Source organism: Alnus glutinosa, chromosome 8 (assembly GCF_958979055.1).
Source record: "Alnus glutinosa chromosome 8, dhAlnGlut1.1, whole genome shotgun sequence".
Classification (NCBI taxonomy): Eukaryota; Viridiplantae; Streptophyta; class Magnoliopsida; order Fagales; family Betulaceae; genus Alnus; species Alnus glutinosa.
This window is the reverse complement of record NC_084893.1, coordinates 4,419,274-4,434,924: the sequence shown is the minus strand read 5'-3', so window position 1 is coordinate 4,434,924 and position 15,651 is coordinate 4,419,274. Positions and strand designations below refer to the sequence as shown.

Genomic DNA, 15,651 nt, shown 5'->3' with positions numbered 1-15,651 from the left:
CCTATATCCCCTCAACTTATAGGAAACTTATAGGAAAGTGTCCATGCAACCAATATAAAAGATTTAGATTAATTGACGAAATCCCATTGCAATTCTATTCCCAAAACTTGCACGCCTCTCTCTCTCTCTCTCTCTCTCTCTGAGCAAATAATTCTGAAAGGTTAAAATTTTTCTTCAATGGAAGGAAACAACTCCTATGGGACATCGTGGGCTGACCAGTGGGACTCCAACCCAGACCCTGCCCCTGCACACACCGAGAAGAGCGGCGGTTCAACTGCCAAGTACAAACAGAAGGTTGGAGAAGGCCTTGGAAAGACCAAAGCTGTGGCTTCCGAAGGCTTAAAGAAGGTGAAGGAGGGGACCTCCGTAGGCCTTCGATGGATCAAGGCCAAGTATCAAAAAACTACCCAGAAGCACTAAAACTCCAGTTTACTTTTAGATTCTAGACACACATCGATCGATCTCTTCCTATATATATATATCGATCTGTCTTTCTTGATTCATTTATTCTTGTGTAAAATGTAGACTTTTGCGTGCTTGCTTCTTTTGGGTGTTCATAAATAATATGTGATATTTAATTTCTTCCCATTTTTTTCAATGGATCTTGTTCTTGTCAACTCGATTTTATGGGTATGGTTGCTTTTTTTTCCCGCTCTTATTACGTGCATGACGTGCATGTATCTAGCGAAGATCCGGAATCCTCGACCGTTTGATTGAGGGCCTTGAGAGGGGTAGGAATAATGAAAGGAATCTCTGTCCATCCAACAATTATCGAATTATAATCGATCTTAAACATGATCCTAAATGATTATTACGCAAAGTCTACGTTTAAGCTTAATTTCAACTTAATTAAACTATGCCAGTCGCCAGATGTTTGTTAAATTCAATTTTGTTGTTTAAATTTCTTCCATAGGAGATTTTCTTTTCAATGATCTTATTTTGATGAAACTTGTTCTTTTTAATAGATCAATTGGATTTTCTATTCTACCGGAAAAAGGAATCCATTGTTAAGAGAGGAAACTTTATGTCAACGGGATGGATTTGATGCTTGACAGATCACACATTCAACGTAATTGGTCAAAATTTTCGGCTTGAAAGAAAAATTGTTGTGTGGTGCCCAAGTCCCAAATGTGATCAGCCAAAAAGATAATATAATGTGAAATATAAAATAGATAAAAAAATAAAAAAATTTGTATGATTGGGTTTATGAATTAGGTTTATAGGAGAATAATATAATATAAATAGACTTTAACTACAATTAGATAATAGTCTTCAACTAAGGAGGTTACAATCTTCAACTATATCTAGCTTGAACTCCTTATATATTCTAACACCCGAGTCTTATAATAATAATAATTTTCCTAATGGTATTAGTAGTACACAAAACTTACAACGCAAAGCGTGTAGCAGTTAGATCAAGTAAAATGGAGAGATCCATTTTATGATATATATTAAATTTTATATAATTAATGGTGTATATGATATTACATTATTTAAAATTTTAAATGATAAAATTCATATTTAAATGATGTGACATCGTATATATCGTTAGATGCTTAAAAAAATATATATTAACTATAAAATAAATCATTCCGCTATAGCCACTTATTAACATACTTACCTAAAAGAAAAGTTATTTAGGATTTGTTTGGGTTTGTGATTTCAAAATGTGTATTTTAAAAATATGATTTTTAGAAACCCAGTTAAACGTTTGATAAAATCGCAGTTTGACATTTAAAATCTTAGTTTAGCCTTTTAAGGCGTGCATTTTTAAAAACGCATCATCTTGCATGCAATTTGAAAATGCAAATTCTCTTTCGTTTTCAAATCATAATTTTAGAATACACTCAAAAATGATACATTTTATGTAATTTGGTTTAAAATTACACTTTTGATATGAAAAATTGCAATGCCAAACACACTAAAAATAAAATAAAAAATAAAAAAAATTGCAATGGGCCCCAGCAAAGTTTCCTAATTTTGCAATGTAACCTATCTGTTACTTAAATCCGTCCTTTTTTACTGAAAAATATACTCACATACGACGCACGTGGGTTTTTATGAGCAATTATTTTTGAAATTTTCCTTAAAAAATCAATTTTTTTTTTTAAAAAAAATAAATAAAAAATTGGGGGTGGCCAGCTACCTTCAAATGGTCCATGAGCCACTCCCTAATTTATTTTTTATTTTTAATAAAAATAATTTTTTTAGGGATATTTCTAAAATAATTGCTCTTAAAAACCCACGTGCGTCACACGTGGGTCTATTTCCGTAAAAAATGATAGATTTAATTAACGGATGGGCAACATTGAAAGTTTTTAAAACTTGGTTGGAGTGCATTGCAATTTTTTTTTACTTTAACGGCAAGATTGAAAAATGCGTAAATCATTAGGATAAAGTGTGGTTAAAAAAAAAAAAAAAAAAATCTGTTACTGCTAGGCACCTCCAATAATCCATGAGGGTGCTAACTGCTATAAAAGTGTCTATTTTAGGAGGCTTAAGAGTCAATACAAAAAAGCATCAGCTCTGTTTGTTAAAATTTTTATCCCATGATTTCTGTTTTTCGATAGGCTAATTTGTTAAATAGGTGTTCAGTGTTGTGATTTAATGATCTGCTATTAATGCTCCGTTTGTTTCGGCGTAAAATGATTTCCAGAAAATGATTTCGGTATTTTACGGTGTTTGGTAGGGGCGAAAATAATGGTCAACGAAAATCATTTTCGGTTTGACCGTAAAACCTTCTTTAATTTTTGGAAAACGATTTACGGTTTTTAAAACCGTAAATCGTTTTCCAAAATTATATTCTTTGTCCTTACACGCACGTTTGATATCTGACTATCCAAATCCTACAATAGTCGGTCGTTCGAAAATAGGCAGCACCGGAATCCGGCATCATCAAGTCACTGGAATAATTCCGGCGTCGGAATCCGACCGCCGGAATCTTGCCGGCTGCCGGAATTCGGCCGCCGGAACACCGCCAACCGCCGGAATCCGGTTGCCGGAACACCGCCGGCCGCCGGAACACCGCCGGCCGCCGGAATCCGGCCATGGACAGAGAACCTGCCGGAACCCGGCCTGATCTGACCGGATCCGGCCACTGATCCGGCCCGATCTGGCCGAAATGGCCGGGATCCGGCCACTGACCCCACCGGATCCGGCCGAAATGGCCGGAATCCGGCGGGATCTGACCGGATCCGGCGGGATCTGACCGGATCCGGCTACTGATCCTGCCGGATCTGGCCCAAATGGCCGGAATCCGGCGGGATCCGACCGGATCCGGCCACTGATCCCGCCGAGATCCGGCCAAAATGACCGGATCAGGCCGGATCTGACCGGGCCAGGAAGTGTCCTGCCGGAATCCGGCAATTTTGGCCGGATCCGGCCAAACATGTTCGCCGGATTCCGGCGACGGCGACCGGTCGTTGCCGGATTCCGGCGACAGTTGCATTTTCACTTTTCGTAATTTTTTCGTGTGAACCAAACGCCGAAAAATATTTTCGAGAAAATAATTTCTTTTGAAATTGATTTCGTCGAAAATATTTTACGACGGAAACCATTTTACGTCGAAACAAACGGAGCATAAGTGTCATTATGCTCCGTTTGTTTCGGCGTAAAATGATTTCTGGAAAATGATTTCGGCATTTTCCGGTGTTTGGTAGGGGCGAAAATAATAGTCAACCGGAAAATGATTTCTGTTTGACCAAAAATGCTTAGTAAATTTCGGAAAATGATTTACGCTTTTTAAAAGCGTAAATCATTTTCCGAAGACGCAAGACGCAGTCGATCTATTTTAAATGGCACAGTCGACCTTCACGTTCAAGCAACCGACCACCATCGAAATATTGCCGGTATCGGAATCCAACATCCGTTAATGTCGCCGGAATCTGGCGACGGAATCCGGCCACCTTCGCCGGAATCCGGTCAGCCAGATTCCGGCGACCAATCTGACCGGAATCCGGCCATCTGGCCGGATCTGGCCAGACCGGCCGGATCTGGCCAGAAAGGCCGGATTCCGGCCATCTGGCCGGATCTGGCCAGGGAGGCCGGATCCCGGCCGGCCCTGGCCAGGGAGGCCGGATCCCGGCCGGCCCTGGCCAGGGAGGCCGGTTCCCGGCCGGCTCTGGCCAGAACGGCCAGCTGGCCGGACGGATCTGGCCAGATCCGGCCAGCCTGCCGGGATCCGGCCTCTCTGGCCAAATCCGACCATCTGGCCGGAATCCGGCCAGATCCGGCCAGATGGCCGGAATCCGGCGAAACTGCCGGAATCCGGCCACTTTCGCCGGAATCCGGTTATCCCATATTTCGACGAAATTGTCCGGATTCCGGCCTTTATCTCGAATTCTAGTTATATTAGCCGGAATCAGGTGAAAATAGTCAGAATCTAGTCGGTCAGTGACGAAATCTCGTCATCGATGATTTTTATATTATTTTACATTAATATTTTTATGTTGTAAATAAAAATTGATTTTTATAACTTAATATGATTGAATAAAAATATAAAAAAATATTTACGATTTTCCGTACGCGCCAAACACTGGAAAATGCTTTCGACGGAAAATAGTTTCCTGAAAAATGACTTCCCTGAAACCATTTTACGACGGAAACCATTTTACGTCGAAACAAACGGAGCATAAATCTGAAATTACAGAAAATAATATCTAACAGCAGATCATTGAATTTGCTTGCTTGTAATTTTAGATGGAGGGTTTCTTCACCATCACCAGCATCTGAAGATAGAAGGAATAGGATAATAATTGAGAATTCTCTGCCCAACACACAACTTGCTCTTCCTTTGTATACATCATAACTGGATTTGGAACATTATTCTGTTTATACCCAGAGAATATTATCGTTGAAAAAATAAAAAAATTAAATATTATATGAAAAGAATAAATAATCGAACGTAGAGTTCATTTGAAAAATTATTATCTAAAATAAAATAATAAATTTTTAAAAAAAGGCTGAATATATACTTCCAGTTAATCCATAAGATTTCATTAAATCAATTACGGAATTATAATTATTTATTTTGTTTGTTTCTTAGGTAAGTGAATTGTGCTTCATTTTCGCCCACAAAAAAGAAAAAAAAAAAAAAAATCATTTTGTAGAATAATCTGGACCTTGTTTGTTTAAATATATGGGCCGGGCCGTCCTAGTCTGAACTGATTCGAGGACCAGATCCGAATCAGAATAATCTTATCCATTGACAAATGGGCCTAACTGTCATTATCCAAGTCTCATTACCCATTAGCACACGCAACAATAATTGGATAAATAAAAAATTAATAAATAGAAAAATAAAGATTTTTTTTTTCTTTCTAAATTTATGTTTTCAAATGGTAGGTAAGAAAAGAGAATTGATTTGATTAACTCCCGTAAGTGATTTGAATCTGCATTTTCATTTTGATTTGAAATTGTTAAAATTGTATATGCTTTTTCGTTAATAGTTAGCTGCGCTTGAAATTATGATTTCGTAGATAAAAAATATAATTTTAAATTAAAATACAAAAAATAATCATTTAAAATAAGATAAAAAATCATTTTTTTAATAAGTACATTTTTTACGAGGGCAAAATCAATGGCCAGTTGAAAATCAAAAGAATTACCAAATCCTAAAAATTGAAAACATTTAAAAAAATAAAAAAGTCAAAGCCACGTAGGCTTGGTGGAATCCTGATGCCCGATGGGATGCGGGTGGGTACCAAACAGCTCCTAAGTTAGCTGAAAAGTTAATAAAAAATGGTATCTATTTTAGTGTAGGGAATATTTGGAGTATTAGAGCTTTTAAAAACTAGAAAGCTAAAATTACGAAAGTGATGGGCTAGTTTGGCAATCCATTGTCATTTTTCTCCTATTTTTTTTTCATTTCTTTTAAAAATATCAAATAAAAAATATTTTAATTTTTTTACATTTTTTATATCATATTAATTATTTTTTATTATTATTTAAATAAAAAAATTCATTACAAAATAAAATTTTTTTATTTTTCTATAAAATATTTTCAAATTTTATATCACGTCAACCACTTTTTATTACACAACACACAAATATTCCACGACCCAATCGCTTATCAAATAAGCCCTGTTTTTCATCAAAATTTACTGAACTTTTGACGACTGCACTGCAAATGCTCTGAGGAGACAAAACTTTTGCAAAATCCTCAGCTCGCTACTTTGAGAAAGAGAGAGAGCCCAGTATCGACAGAGACACAGGGAGAGCCAGAGAGGGTGTGAAAAATGGCGATCCCAATACCGACTCGGCAGCTATTCATCGACGGCGAGTGGAGAGAACCAGCACTCAAAAAGCGCTTACCCATCATCAACCCCTCCACCGAAGAGATCATCGGTCCCTCTCTCTCTCTCTCTCTCTCTCTCTCTCTCAGCTTTGTTTAGATTTCTGCAAGTTTGTGATTGTCCATTCCGATCACAACATTAACTTATGTGGGTTTGTGGGCATGTGGTTGTTTAGGGGATATACCGATGGCTACTGCGGAGGATGTGGAGATTGCGGTGGACGCCGCTCGGAGAGCCCTTGCCAGGAACAAAGGCAGAGATTGGGCCTTAGCTTCCGGGGCCGTTCGTGCCAAGTATTTGCGTGCTATTGCGGCTAAGGTATTGGGTTGTGTTAGAAAATGGGAATCTTAGTGTGTGATCCTTTAGGTTATGATGCTATTGCTCTTTTAATTGTAGTGGGTTGCTAAAAACGTTGTGAGATTGGCTTTAAAGAGCACAGAAACACCCTTGGTTTCTTCGACATCAGGAACGGCAGTCATCTTGTATGGAAAAAACTGTATTCATCTGGCACCACCCGAGTTTAATATGCAAAACCCACTAACCAAGTCTGCATTCAAGAGATTTCTAGAGCAGTTATCTGGTGCGTAGTCCGTGGAGATGGTTCAGAGGATTTTTCTATTATGTCCTTACCTAATGATTTGCAAGTACGATCACAGAGAAATGGCTCTGTGATGACCGAAAATCGGACCGGGATCTACCCCTGCCCCCTCCTCTTTGGAGAGGGGTCTGTGAGAGGGGCTCCCTGCCCGGGCAGGGGAGCCCTTTTTTCCCTATTTGGACCCGACCCTCTTCAGCTCCCAGTTTGGAGCTAGGCGCAGTAGGGAGATCACTAGGTTGGGAGTGCTTATGGGGGTTCTTGCGCCGGCAGGCCCCCCCTCTATTGGCTCCACTACAATTTCCTCTGCCCTCCTCTTTGGGCAGGGGATTGTAGGGGATCTAAATCCCTGAAAGTCGGTGGGATTTTTTCCATGCTGTCGTAATATTGGATTGTACTTTTCCCAACTTGGTTCTGGTTGAATATATTAATAGCTTTTTCTTTTTCCCTTTCTGAAGTAGTACTGATTTGTTCATTTCATAATTGGCCTTTTGAAGTTAATTGGTGTGCTTATATGCCTTGTGCTTTTGGTGTCCATGTATCCATGCAGATAACAGAGAAGAAATCCAAATTAGCAAAACTTGAAGCAATTGATTGCGGAAAACCGCTGGATGAAGCAGCATGGGACATTGTATGCTTGTGACACTTTAGAAATTTTTACAGTTAACTGTCTAGTATATTGCCTTACATTCTTGTTTTAACGTTATCCAGGATGATGTTGCTGGGTGCTTTGAGTACTACGCTGACCTTGCTGAAGGCTTGGATGCAAAGCAAAAGGCTCCTGTTTCCCTTCCTATGGAGACATTCAAGAGTTATGTTCTTAAGGAGCCAATTGGGGTTGTTGGGTTGATTACTCCATGGTATTTGCTGCTTCTATATGTTGACTGTTTAAGCATTCCTTTTTATTTATATACTTCATTTAAAGCTAGATTCGATTGCTTATTATTGCGGGAGCCCATTTATAAACTAAAAATAATCATCCTTTATCTTTATTCCTTCATCCATTGCTCTTCATTATCAATTTAAAGCGGGCTTGTATTTATATTTTCATGTTTAGTTTCTTGCTTTTCACTTTTTAAGAAAGCAACAAGCTTCTCAATGATTTTTTTTTTTTTTTTTTTTTAAAAAAAGGACAAGCTTCTCATATGATCATTATCCTCTTTTTTTGATGAACTATCATTATGCTCTTGGCCCTTCAAGTTCTTAGATTCCCTTAATAACTTATCATTTTAATGAGTTCCTCAATGAGTTCAAACTATTGGGTCTGCTCACAATATCATAAACTATCTGGTGTTTTGTGTGGGTGGGTGGAGTTTACATGGTAGTAGTGCTTCAGCTTTGCAGATATGTGTTCAAGCTGTAGGTTTGAATTTTCATTTGTATTTTGTGGGTGGTGAAGTCAACTCTACTTAATAAAACATCTTCTTAACTATTTGGTTTTTAATGCAAATTATTTCCCACCATGGGGCACCTTTTCTACAAAATCTGCAAGCCATCATGTTTTTGGGGTTGCCTTCCTCACTCAACTTGTTTACTGTTGTAAACTTGAAGCACATTGCTCCTTGCTAATTCAATTATTTGTTTTCATTCTAGAAGATGAATCTTAGCTGAATTCTTTCATATTGTCCTTAATTGGTGCTATTAATACTTCTCAAGAATGCATTCATTTTTCAAATCTTCCCTACCTTTCTTGCTTGAATTACTCATCTGTACTCTGCTGGATTTTTTTTCAAGCTAAGTGGATTGGTGGATTTGAACTGTTTAATAGATTTGGATAGTGATGGTGATCCTTGGTCTTTCCAGCCTACTTAGATTGGTGGTTATGATGATTTTGTATTGATGGCCTACGTTGATTACTGTGAAAAAGGATCTCAATGGTGTTAATAAGTGCTTCTCTTTTAATGTGTTAAAGGAACTACCCTATGTTGATGGCTACATGGAAAGTGGCTCCTGCCTTGGCTGCTGGGTGTGCCGCAATACTGAAGCCATCTGAATTGGCATCTGTGTATGTCCTCCTTAATTTATATGAACTTGTTCAGTTTTATTTTTGGTTTTTCATGCTGTATATCATCATTTTTAAAATTTCAGAACCTGTTTGGAGCTCGCTGAAGTTTGCAGAGAGGTCGGTCTTCCTCCTGGTGTCCTTAATATTCTGACTGGATTTGGCCATGAGGCCGGTGCTCCATTGGCATCTCATCCTCATGTTGACAAGGTTCCATTTAGTAAATTTTTCCATTGGCAATTTTATAAAGCAGAATTGTCTTACATATTATACAAATTTGGTATTTGTGAAATATTAAGGTTTAGTTAGCTACCTGGCTGTGACAGCTAATGTACAGCTTGTCAACAGATTGCATTTACTGGAAGCAGCATTACTGGGAGTAAGGTTATGACAGCTGCAGCTCAAATGGTCAAGGTAAGTCTAAACGCTTTAGGTACTGATCTTTTATTTCTTTGCCATATATGTGTGCTTCATATGATCTTTCATATGTAATGTGGGACAACAAGTCACCAAAAATCACACAACAAAATTAGGGCTAAGTGAGGAGAAAGAAGCTAAGAGAGGAGAGAGAAAGAAGAGAAAGAGGTAGAAAGAGAGAAGCTGCAATGTGGCTTCCGCTCTGTAAAATACCCTTTTAGCCTTTTTACTCGATTTGGTATGTCTTGGGTTATGCCTAGAAGAGTTATCGACTTGTTTGCCTGTTGGTGGAAGTCTGGAAGGCTGAGGAGTGCTGCAATTTGAAAGATGATGCCAATCTGCATTTTTTAGTGTGTTTGGAAGGAAAGAAATCTTTGGTGTTTCGAAGATTTTGAGAGTTCAATAGAGGATATTTTAGCTTATTTTTTCATACTTTGTATCTTTGGACAGTGGCTTTTTTGTCCCCATTGTCGATTAGTTTTATCATTTTTTTTGTCCTTTTTTCTCTTCCTAGTTATGTGTTTCTTTTTGTATACACTTCTAGTGTACTTAGGGGAGCCTTACACTTTCAATAAGACTAAATTTAGGTATCAAAAAAAAGAAGGGGAAAGAGAGAAGAAGCTAGGGGGAAGAGAGAGAAACAAGGAGGGGAAAAGGAAAGAATGAATCAATTTCTTATAATTTTATTCCATCAAAGTCTGCCTCCATTAGAGCACAAAGCATGCTTCTAAACCTTGGGGCAACATCATTTGTTGCTGTCTATTGAATTACCTAAAATAATCTAGGGAAATTCCCATTTATTGCATTATAAAAACACCCTTGATTCTTAAAAAATTTAATAAAACATACAGTTAAATATTAATAACCCTATAAACCAATATTTCGTGCTTGGCCTTTTGCATCAATATGTTAACTCGTGTGTTGTTTTTTGGCAGCCTGTTTCATTGGAGCTTGGTGGGAAAAGCCCGATTATTGTTTTTGAGGATTTTGACCTTGATAAAGGTTAGTACCTCCTGAATAATTAAACCTCTCTATCAGGAACAGGTTGTATATAGAGGAAAGTTTGGCATTTTACCTTATTGACTTAGAAAATCATATACTACTGCTGGTTTTGTTGTATTGATAAGTATTTTTTCCTCTTCTATGTTCAAACAGCTGCTGAATGGACTATCTTTGGTTGCTTTTGGACCAATGGTCAGATTTGCAGTGCAACATCCCGCCTTATTGTGCATGTAAGTATGATAGAGATATATTACTCTTTGTTTGCACACATATTAGACTTTCAATCCAAGATCTCTCTCTCTCTCACACACACACACACGCACGCGCGCGCACACACTCAAACTTTCTAGCTCCCTTTGTCTTTCTTTTCTGGGGATGCATGAAAGATGGTGCAGTATCAGAATTTAGCACACACTTACGGCATGTGAGTTTTAATGGCCATAGAACACTGCACTTACTGATTTGGTGTGTGCTTTTAGGATGTTAAATCATCATTTTGATTGTGTGTGAGGTTGCGACTATGCGAATAGAGGGAATTACCCATAAAATGCTCCTCAAAGCAGCTGGTTATAAGCTTACAGTTACACTGTAGTTTCTTTCTGTCATATTTCCTCCTCACCTCCATAAGTTATGATCAGTTCAATTACAATTGTTTCAGGAAAGCATTGCTGCAGAATTTTTGGATAGGCTCGTAAAATGGACCAAAAACATCAAGATTTCAGATCCTCTTGAAGAAGGTTGCAGGCTTGGCCCTGTTGTTAGTGGTGGCCAGGTGAGGTTGCTATTTCCAATTTCTGTCCGTTCTCTTCTCTATTTTTCTTTTGTTGTTTGGGGGGTGGGGGTTCCACTGTAAGACATTAGGCAGCTGACAAATGTTATGAACATGCATGCATTCTGTAGAAAGTTCTCTTCTGTGTAGTAATGCATCATAACACAATATGAAATTTGTTTCCTCAGAAAACCGAACTATCATTGGCATGTTTTGACTGGATTAACTAATAGGTATATGTAGAACATTGATAAATTGTAGGCTTGGCAATTCGGGTTGCCGTGTCAACCCATCGGGTTGGCGTGTCAACCCGTTTACCTAATTTGATAAAAAAAAAAAAAAAAAAAAAAAAAAAGTGTCATTAACGCGTCATAAATATGTCATAAACAGGTTTGCGGGTCATAAACAGGTTGCCGGGTCATAAATGCGTTATAGCTTAAACCCAAACCCTATATATTCGTGTCGGATTCGCGGGTCGTGTCAAAATTGCCAAGCCTAATAAATTGGGAATCAAGAATTGCTTCTTTTTACGGTAGTTGAATCAGGAATTACTTGATCCTGAAGGAAGTCAAAATTATTTAGTTATCTGGAATGTCTAAAATAAGGTTTCACAAAGAGCTCCCACTATCAGAAAAGCAATTATGTAAGTGTATGTTGTTGTGTTGATATTCTTTGGAGTTTTTTGGGCATTGCTTGTATGATTTTCACTAATTGTCAATTACTTAATTGAAATGAAATGTGCATGACGTATAGGCATGATGAAATGTCAGAAGTAATTTGGAAAGTTTCAAGAAACATGGGGAATAAAAGAACACTTGGGAAAATTACTAAAAAAATTCCTTGGATACCATATTCTTGTTAAATCACCACTTATTGTAAAGGCCTAATTTGATAAGAAATAATGAATTTAATCATTTAATTAATATTCTAATGTTTTTCCTGACGTGTGGGGGCTTAAATTTCCCTCTCTAATTTGGTTTAATTTCCAGTTAATAGAGTTGTTACGAGTTTTTCCAACGATTCCATGGAGCAATCAAGAATAACTTCTTTTTTTCACTTTTGTTTTTCCATGACCAGATCAGCTGACCATAATTAGAAACATTTATGTTAATATGTCATCATTTACTGGTTCATATACTGCTTAATTGACTGGAAATTTGATGAAGAATTGTAGTAAATGTCTAACTTGTCTGATGATATGAACGTCCCGTCCCAATTGCACTTCCTCTTCTAGAGTTCAGGTCAGGGTATAAATACAATTCAATGTTTGCAAAACCTTCATGCAAATTTCATTTTGGTGTATACGATCTTCAGTATAGACTCTTGGTTGAAAGTCAGTCAGATATTTTTTAACTTAAAAAGTGCATTGTCTAATGCATAGGACAGAGGAAAAACCAGGAAATATTAATTATATCTTAACTTTGCTCCTGATTTGGGCTCCTCTTTTAATAAAGTAGTTTGCCACTTTGTATGGAAGATGTACTATGAATATAAGGTAGTTTTGGCATTTGAATGCTTTGTTTAAGAACCTTTTTTTCTTTCATTAACAGGGCTGTCTAAATCACTGATTATAAGCTGTTTTATCATTCCAATTATAGTAGTTATTTGATTATCAAAGTTTAGGTTTTGTTCAGTATGGATATACATTATCTTTAAGGTGTGATGTGTTATCTAATATCTACTTCATCCTCTTCAGTATGAGAAAATACTGAAGTTCATCGCTACAGCTAAGAGTGAAGGTGCAACCGTAGTATGTGGCGGTGCTCGTCCTGAGGTATAATCCTTTGCTTTTACGTATCAGCAATGTCATGTTTCTGAGTTTGTCATGACATTTGAATTATTTTACATATGAGCACAGCATCTAAAGAAAGGATTCTTCATCCAACCTACCATCATCACTGATGTAACTACCTCTATGCAAATATGGAGAGAAGAAGTTTTTGGACCTGTTCTGTGTGTGAAAACATTCAGTACCGAAGATGAAGCCATTGAACTAGCAAATGACACCCAGTAAGTTGATAATTTGTTTCAATTATGACAATAAAAAATCACCTGAAATTCTCCTTTGGTGCTTTTCCTTTTGTGGGGGGCTTGTTTTGATGTAGGATATTTTGTTTTGACATCTTATGGGTCTTTCACAGATATGGCTTAGGTGCTGCTGTGATATCAAGTGATCTAGAAAGATGTGATCGCGTAAGTAAGGTGAGACTTGGTTTGTACTTGAAGGAACAAAGAAATCATTCAGTCCAAAATATCATTAAAACCATCAGCTAGTTAATTGGGATTATCTAGTTCTTAGAGTGAAATTGTTCTTTATCTGCAGGCTCTTCAGGCAGGAATTGTTTGGGTCAATTGTTCACAGCCTTGCTTCACTCAAGCTCCATGGGGGGGCAACAAACGTAGTGGTTTTGGGCGTGAATTAGGGGAATGGTATGGCTCTGATTTCTCTAGATACAAATGCAAAATAGCGTTTTCTGAGATGTTCTTGAACCTGGAATACAGAACACGGCAGTTTTTTTTTTTTTTTTGAATTTAATAAGAAATATGGAGAAATAACAAATAGATAATGTAAAATGGAAACAACTAATAAGAAGGGGGGAAAAAAAAAATTACTCTCCACATGCTCTTGAATTTAAATATGTAAACATCTTATAACCAGTGTGTTTACCACTGCTTTACCCTGATTAGCATCAAGACAGCCCATGATATTGTTATTTTCTTTTAACAGGGGACTTAACAATTACTTGAGCGTGAAGCAGGTTACCCAGTACATCTCTGATGAACCATGGGGGTGGTACCAGTCTCCTTCAAAGCTGTGAAAGTGCCCCTGAAAATAATGAGAAATTGCAGATGTACCAGAGTTAACGAAATAAGATAAGAGGGGTATCATGTACTGAACTCCATGTTCCAAGGATCCAAAAAAAAAAAAAACACTTTTTCGAACAAAAAATAAAGAACAGCAGGTTATATAGGTTGGTTAAGTTTGAGTACATGCATGTTATAATTGCCAATCAACCCACATCAAGATTTACCACAATTTTTCTGCACATAGTAGGTTGTGAGAAGCTACATATGGAACTCCGGGGAGAGCCTCTTGCTCAAATACGAGGCCAATCGGAGGCCTCTCACAGCCCCTTGCTTGGATGCAGGGGGAGGGGGAATTGTCCGGATCCCAAATTGTAGGGAGCCAGGGAGATTTGGATCCATCAACTTGACCCACTGCCATTTGTTGCTATTTGCACCTTTGAAATCCAACTGTCATTAACCCAGTAAGTAGGGATGGTATGGCGTAAATCTCAATGACACTTCAACTAGAATAGATAGAGATTACGGGGTTTTTTTTTTTTTAATATATTTATAACCCCAAACTTTAAAAGATGGCACTGACCCCCTCATACTACCATCCATGTCAATTTTGACACATTTTTATTTTTCTTCTCAAGATATCCTTAAAGTTATTAACAAATTACCCTTTGGAAAAAAATAAAATTATTAAAAAATTAAACAAAAAAAGCGGGAAACTAAAAATAACCCGTTATTTTTTTTTTTCAGATGGTTATTATTTATTTTTTGTTAACTTTGAGGCTATTTTTGGGAAGAAAAATGTAAAAATGTATAATTTGACATACGGTGATAGATAAAGTTTGAAAGCGTAAATAAAAATGTGGTGATGGTTCTGGATGTTAAAGTATATTTTCCTTCTTTTTTTTTTTTTTTTAATTTTAAACAGAGGTTTCAGCAGGTTTTACATATTAATTGAAGAGTAATGTTTCTCTTACAACTCCCACACAATTCTCATCTCGCATTGTGTGGATCCCACATGTATAGGACCCACATAATGTGAGAGGGTTGTGTGAGAGTTGGATGAGAGTAGTTGTGAAGGTATCATTTCTCTTAACTGAAAGCTCCTAAAAGTGGGATCACCAAAGCGGTGATGTGGTGTCCGGAGGGATCCAACGAAGGTTGAATTATGACAAACTTTTGCAGACGACTCACATGCACTAGACGTCTAGACATAATAATGGAAGCCTGGATTCGGTCACGTGCACTAACGCCAACTTCGTCATATGGCCAATTGCCAAACCCCCACCAAGATTTTTCAGAAAAGCTTCCATTTATTTGATTTTATTCTATATAACATTTTTATTATTATTATCTGTCAAAAATGACCCTTCACTTTTTCTTTTTCCTGGGTAAATACAACGACAGAGACAAGAAGAAGAAAGCAACAAACAAGACCAAGAGAAAAACAAAAAAAAACAAAAAACAAAAACAAAAACAAGCCAGAGAAAGGGAAAAGATATTTCCAATATTCCAATAGTCAAGTGAAAAATATCTATTTAACTAAAGTATACATAGATCAATGCATTAACATATGTTTTTGCACAAATTTATTACCCAAATTTTATATTAGATGAACTTTTCATATGACCCCTCAAATTGGTTTAGTTTGTTAACACTTTTTAGAGTTTTTTTTTTTTTTTTTTAAAAAAAAAAATGTTATGATGTAATATAAAGGAGTATTTAGTTTAAAGTATTTTATGACATAAAGGTAAAATTATTTTTCATTTTT

The 15,651-nt window shown here is 37.1% G+C and overlaps 1 protein-coding gene across 1 annotated transcript; it reads left to right on the top strand.

Moving 5' to 3' along the window:
• Nucleotides 1-6,090: 6,090 nt before the first annotated feature.
• LOC133875601 (aminoaldehyde dehydrogenase 2, peroxisomal) lies at nt 6,091-14,059 on the top strand. Its single transcript, XM_062313778.1, has 15 exons — nt 6,091-6,345; nt 6,469-6,611; nt 7,439-7,519; nt 7,600-7,748; nt 8,801-8,893; nt 8,977-9,100; nt 9,239-9,304; nt 10,243-10,309; nt 10,463-10,539; nt 10,968-11,081; nt 12,775-12,852; nt 12,937-13,088; nt 13,220-13,280; nt 13,402-13,508; nt 13,807-14,059. Exons 1-15 carry the CDS (start codon nt 6,237-6,239, stop codon nt 13,895-13,897), a joined length of 1,512 nt encoding a protein of 503 aa, XP_062169762.1. The 5' UTR covers nt 6,091-6,236; the 3' UTR covers nt 13,898-14,059.
• The last annotated feature ends 1,592 nt before the right edge of the window (nt 14,060-15,651 follow it).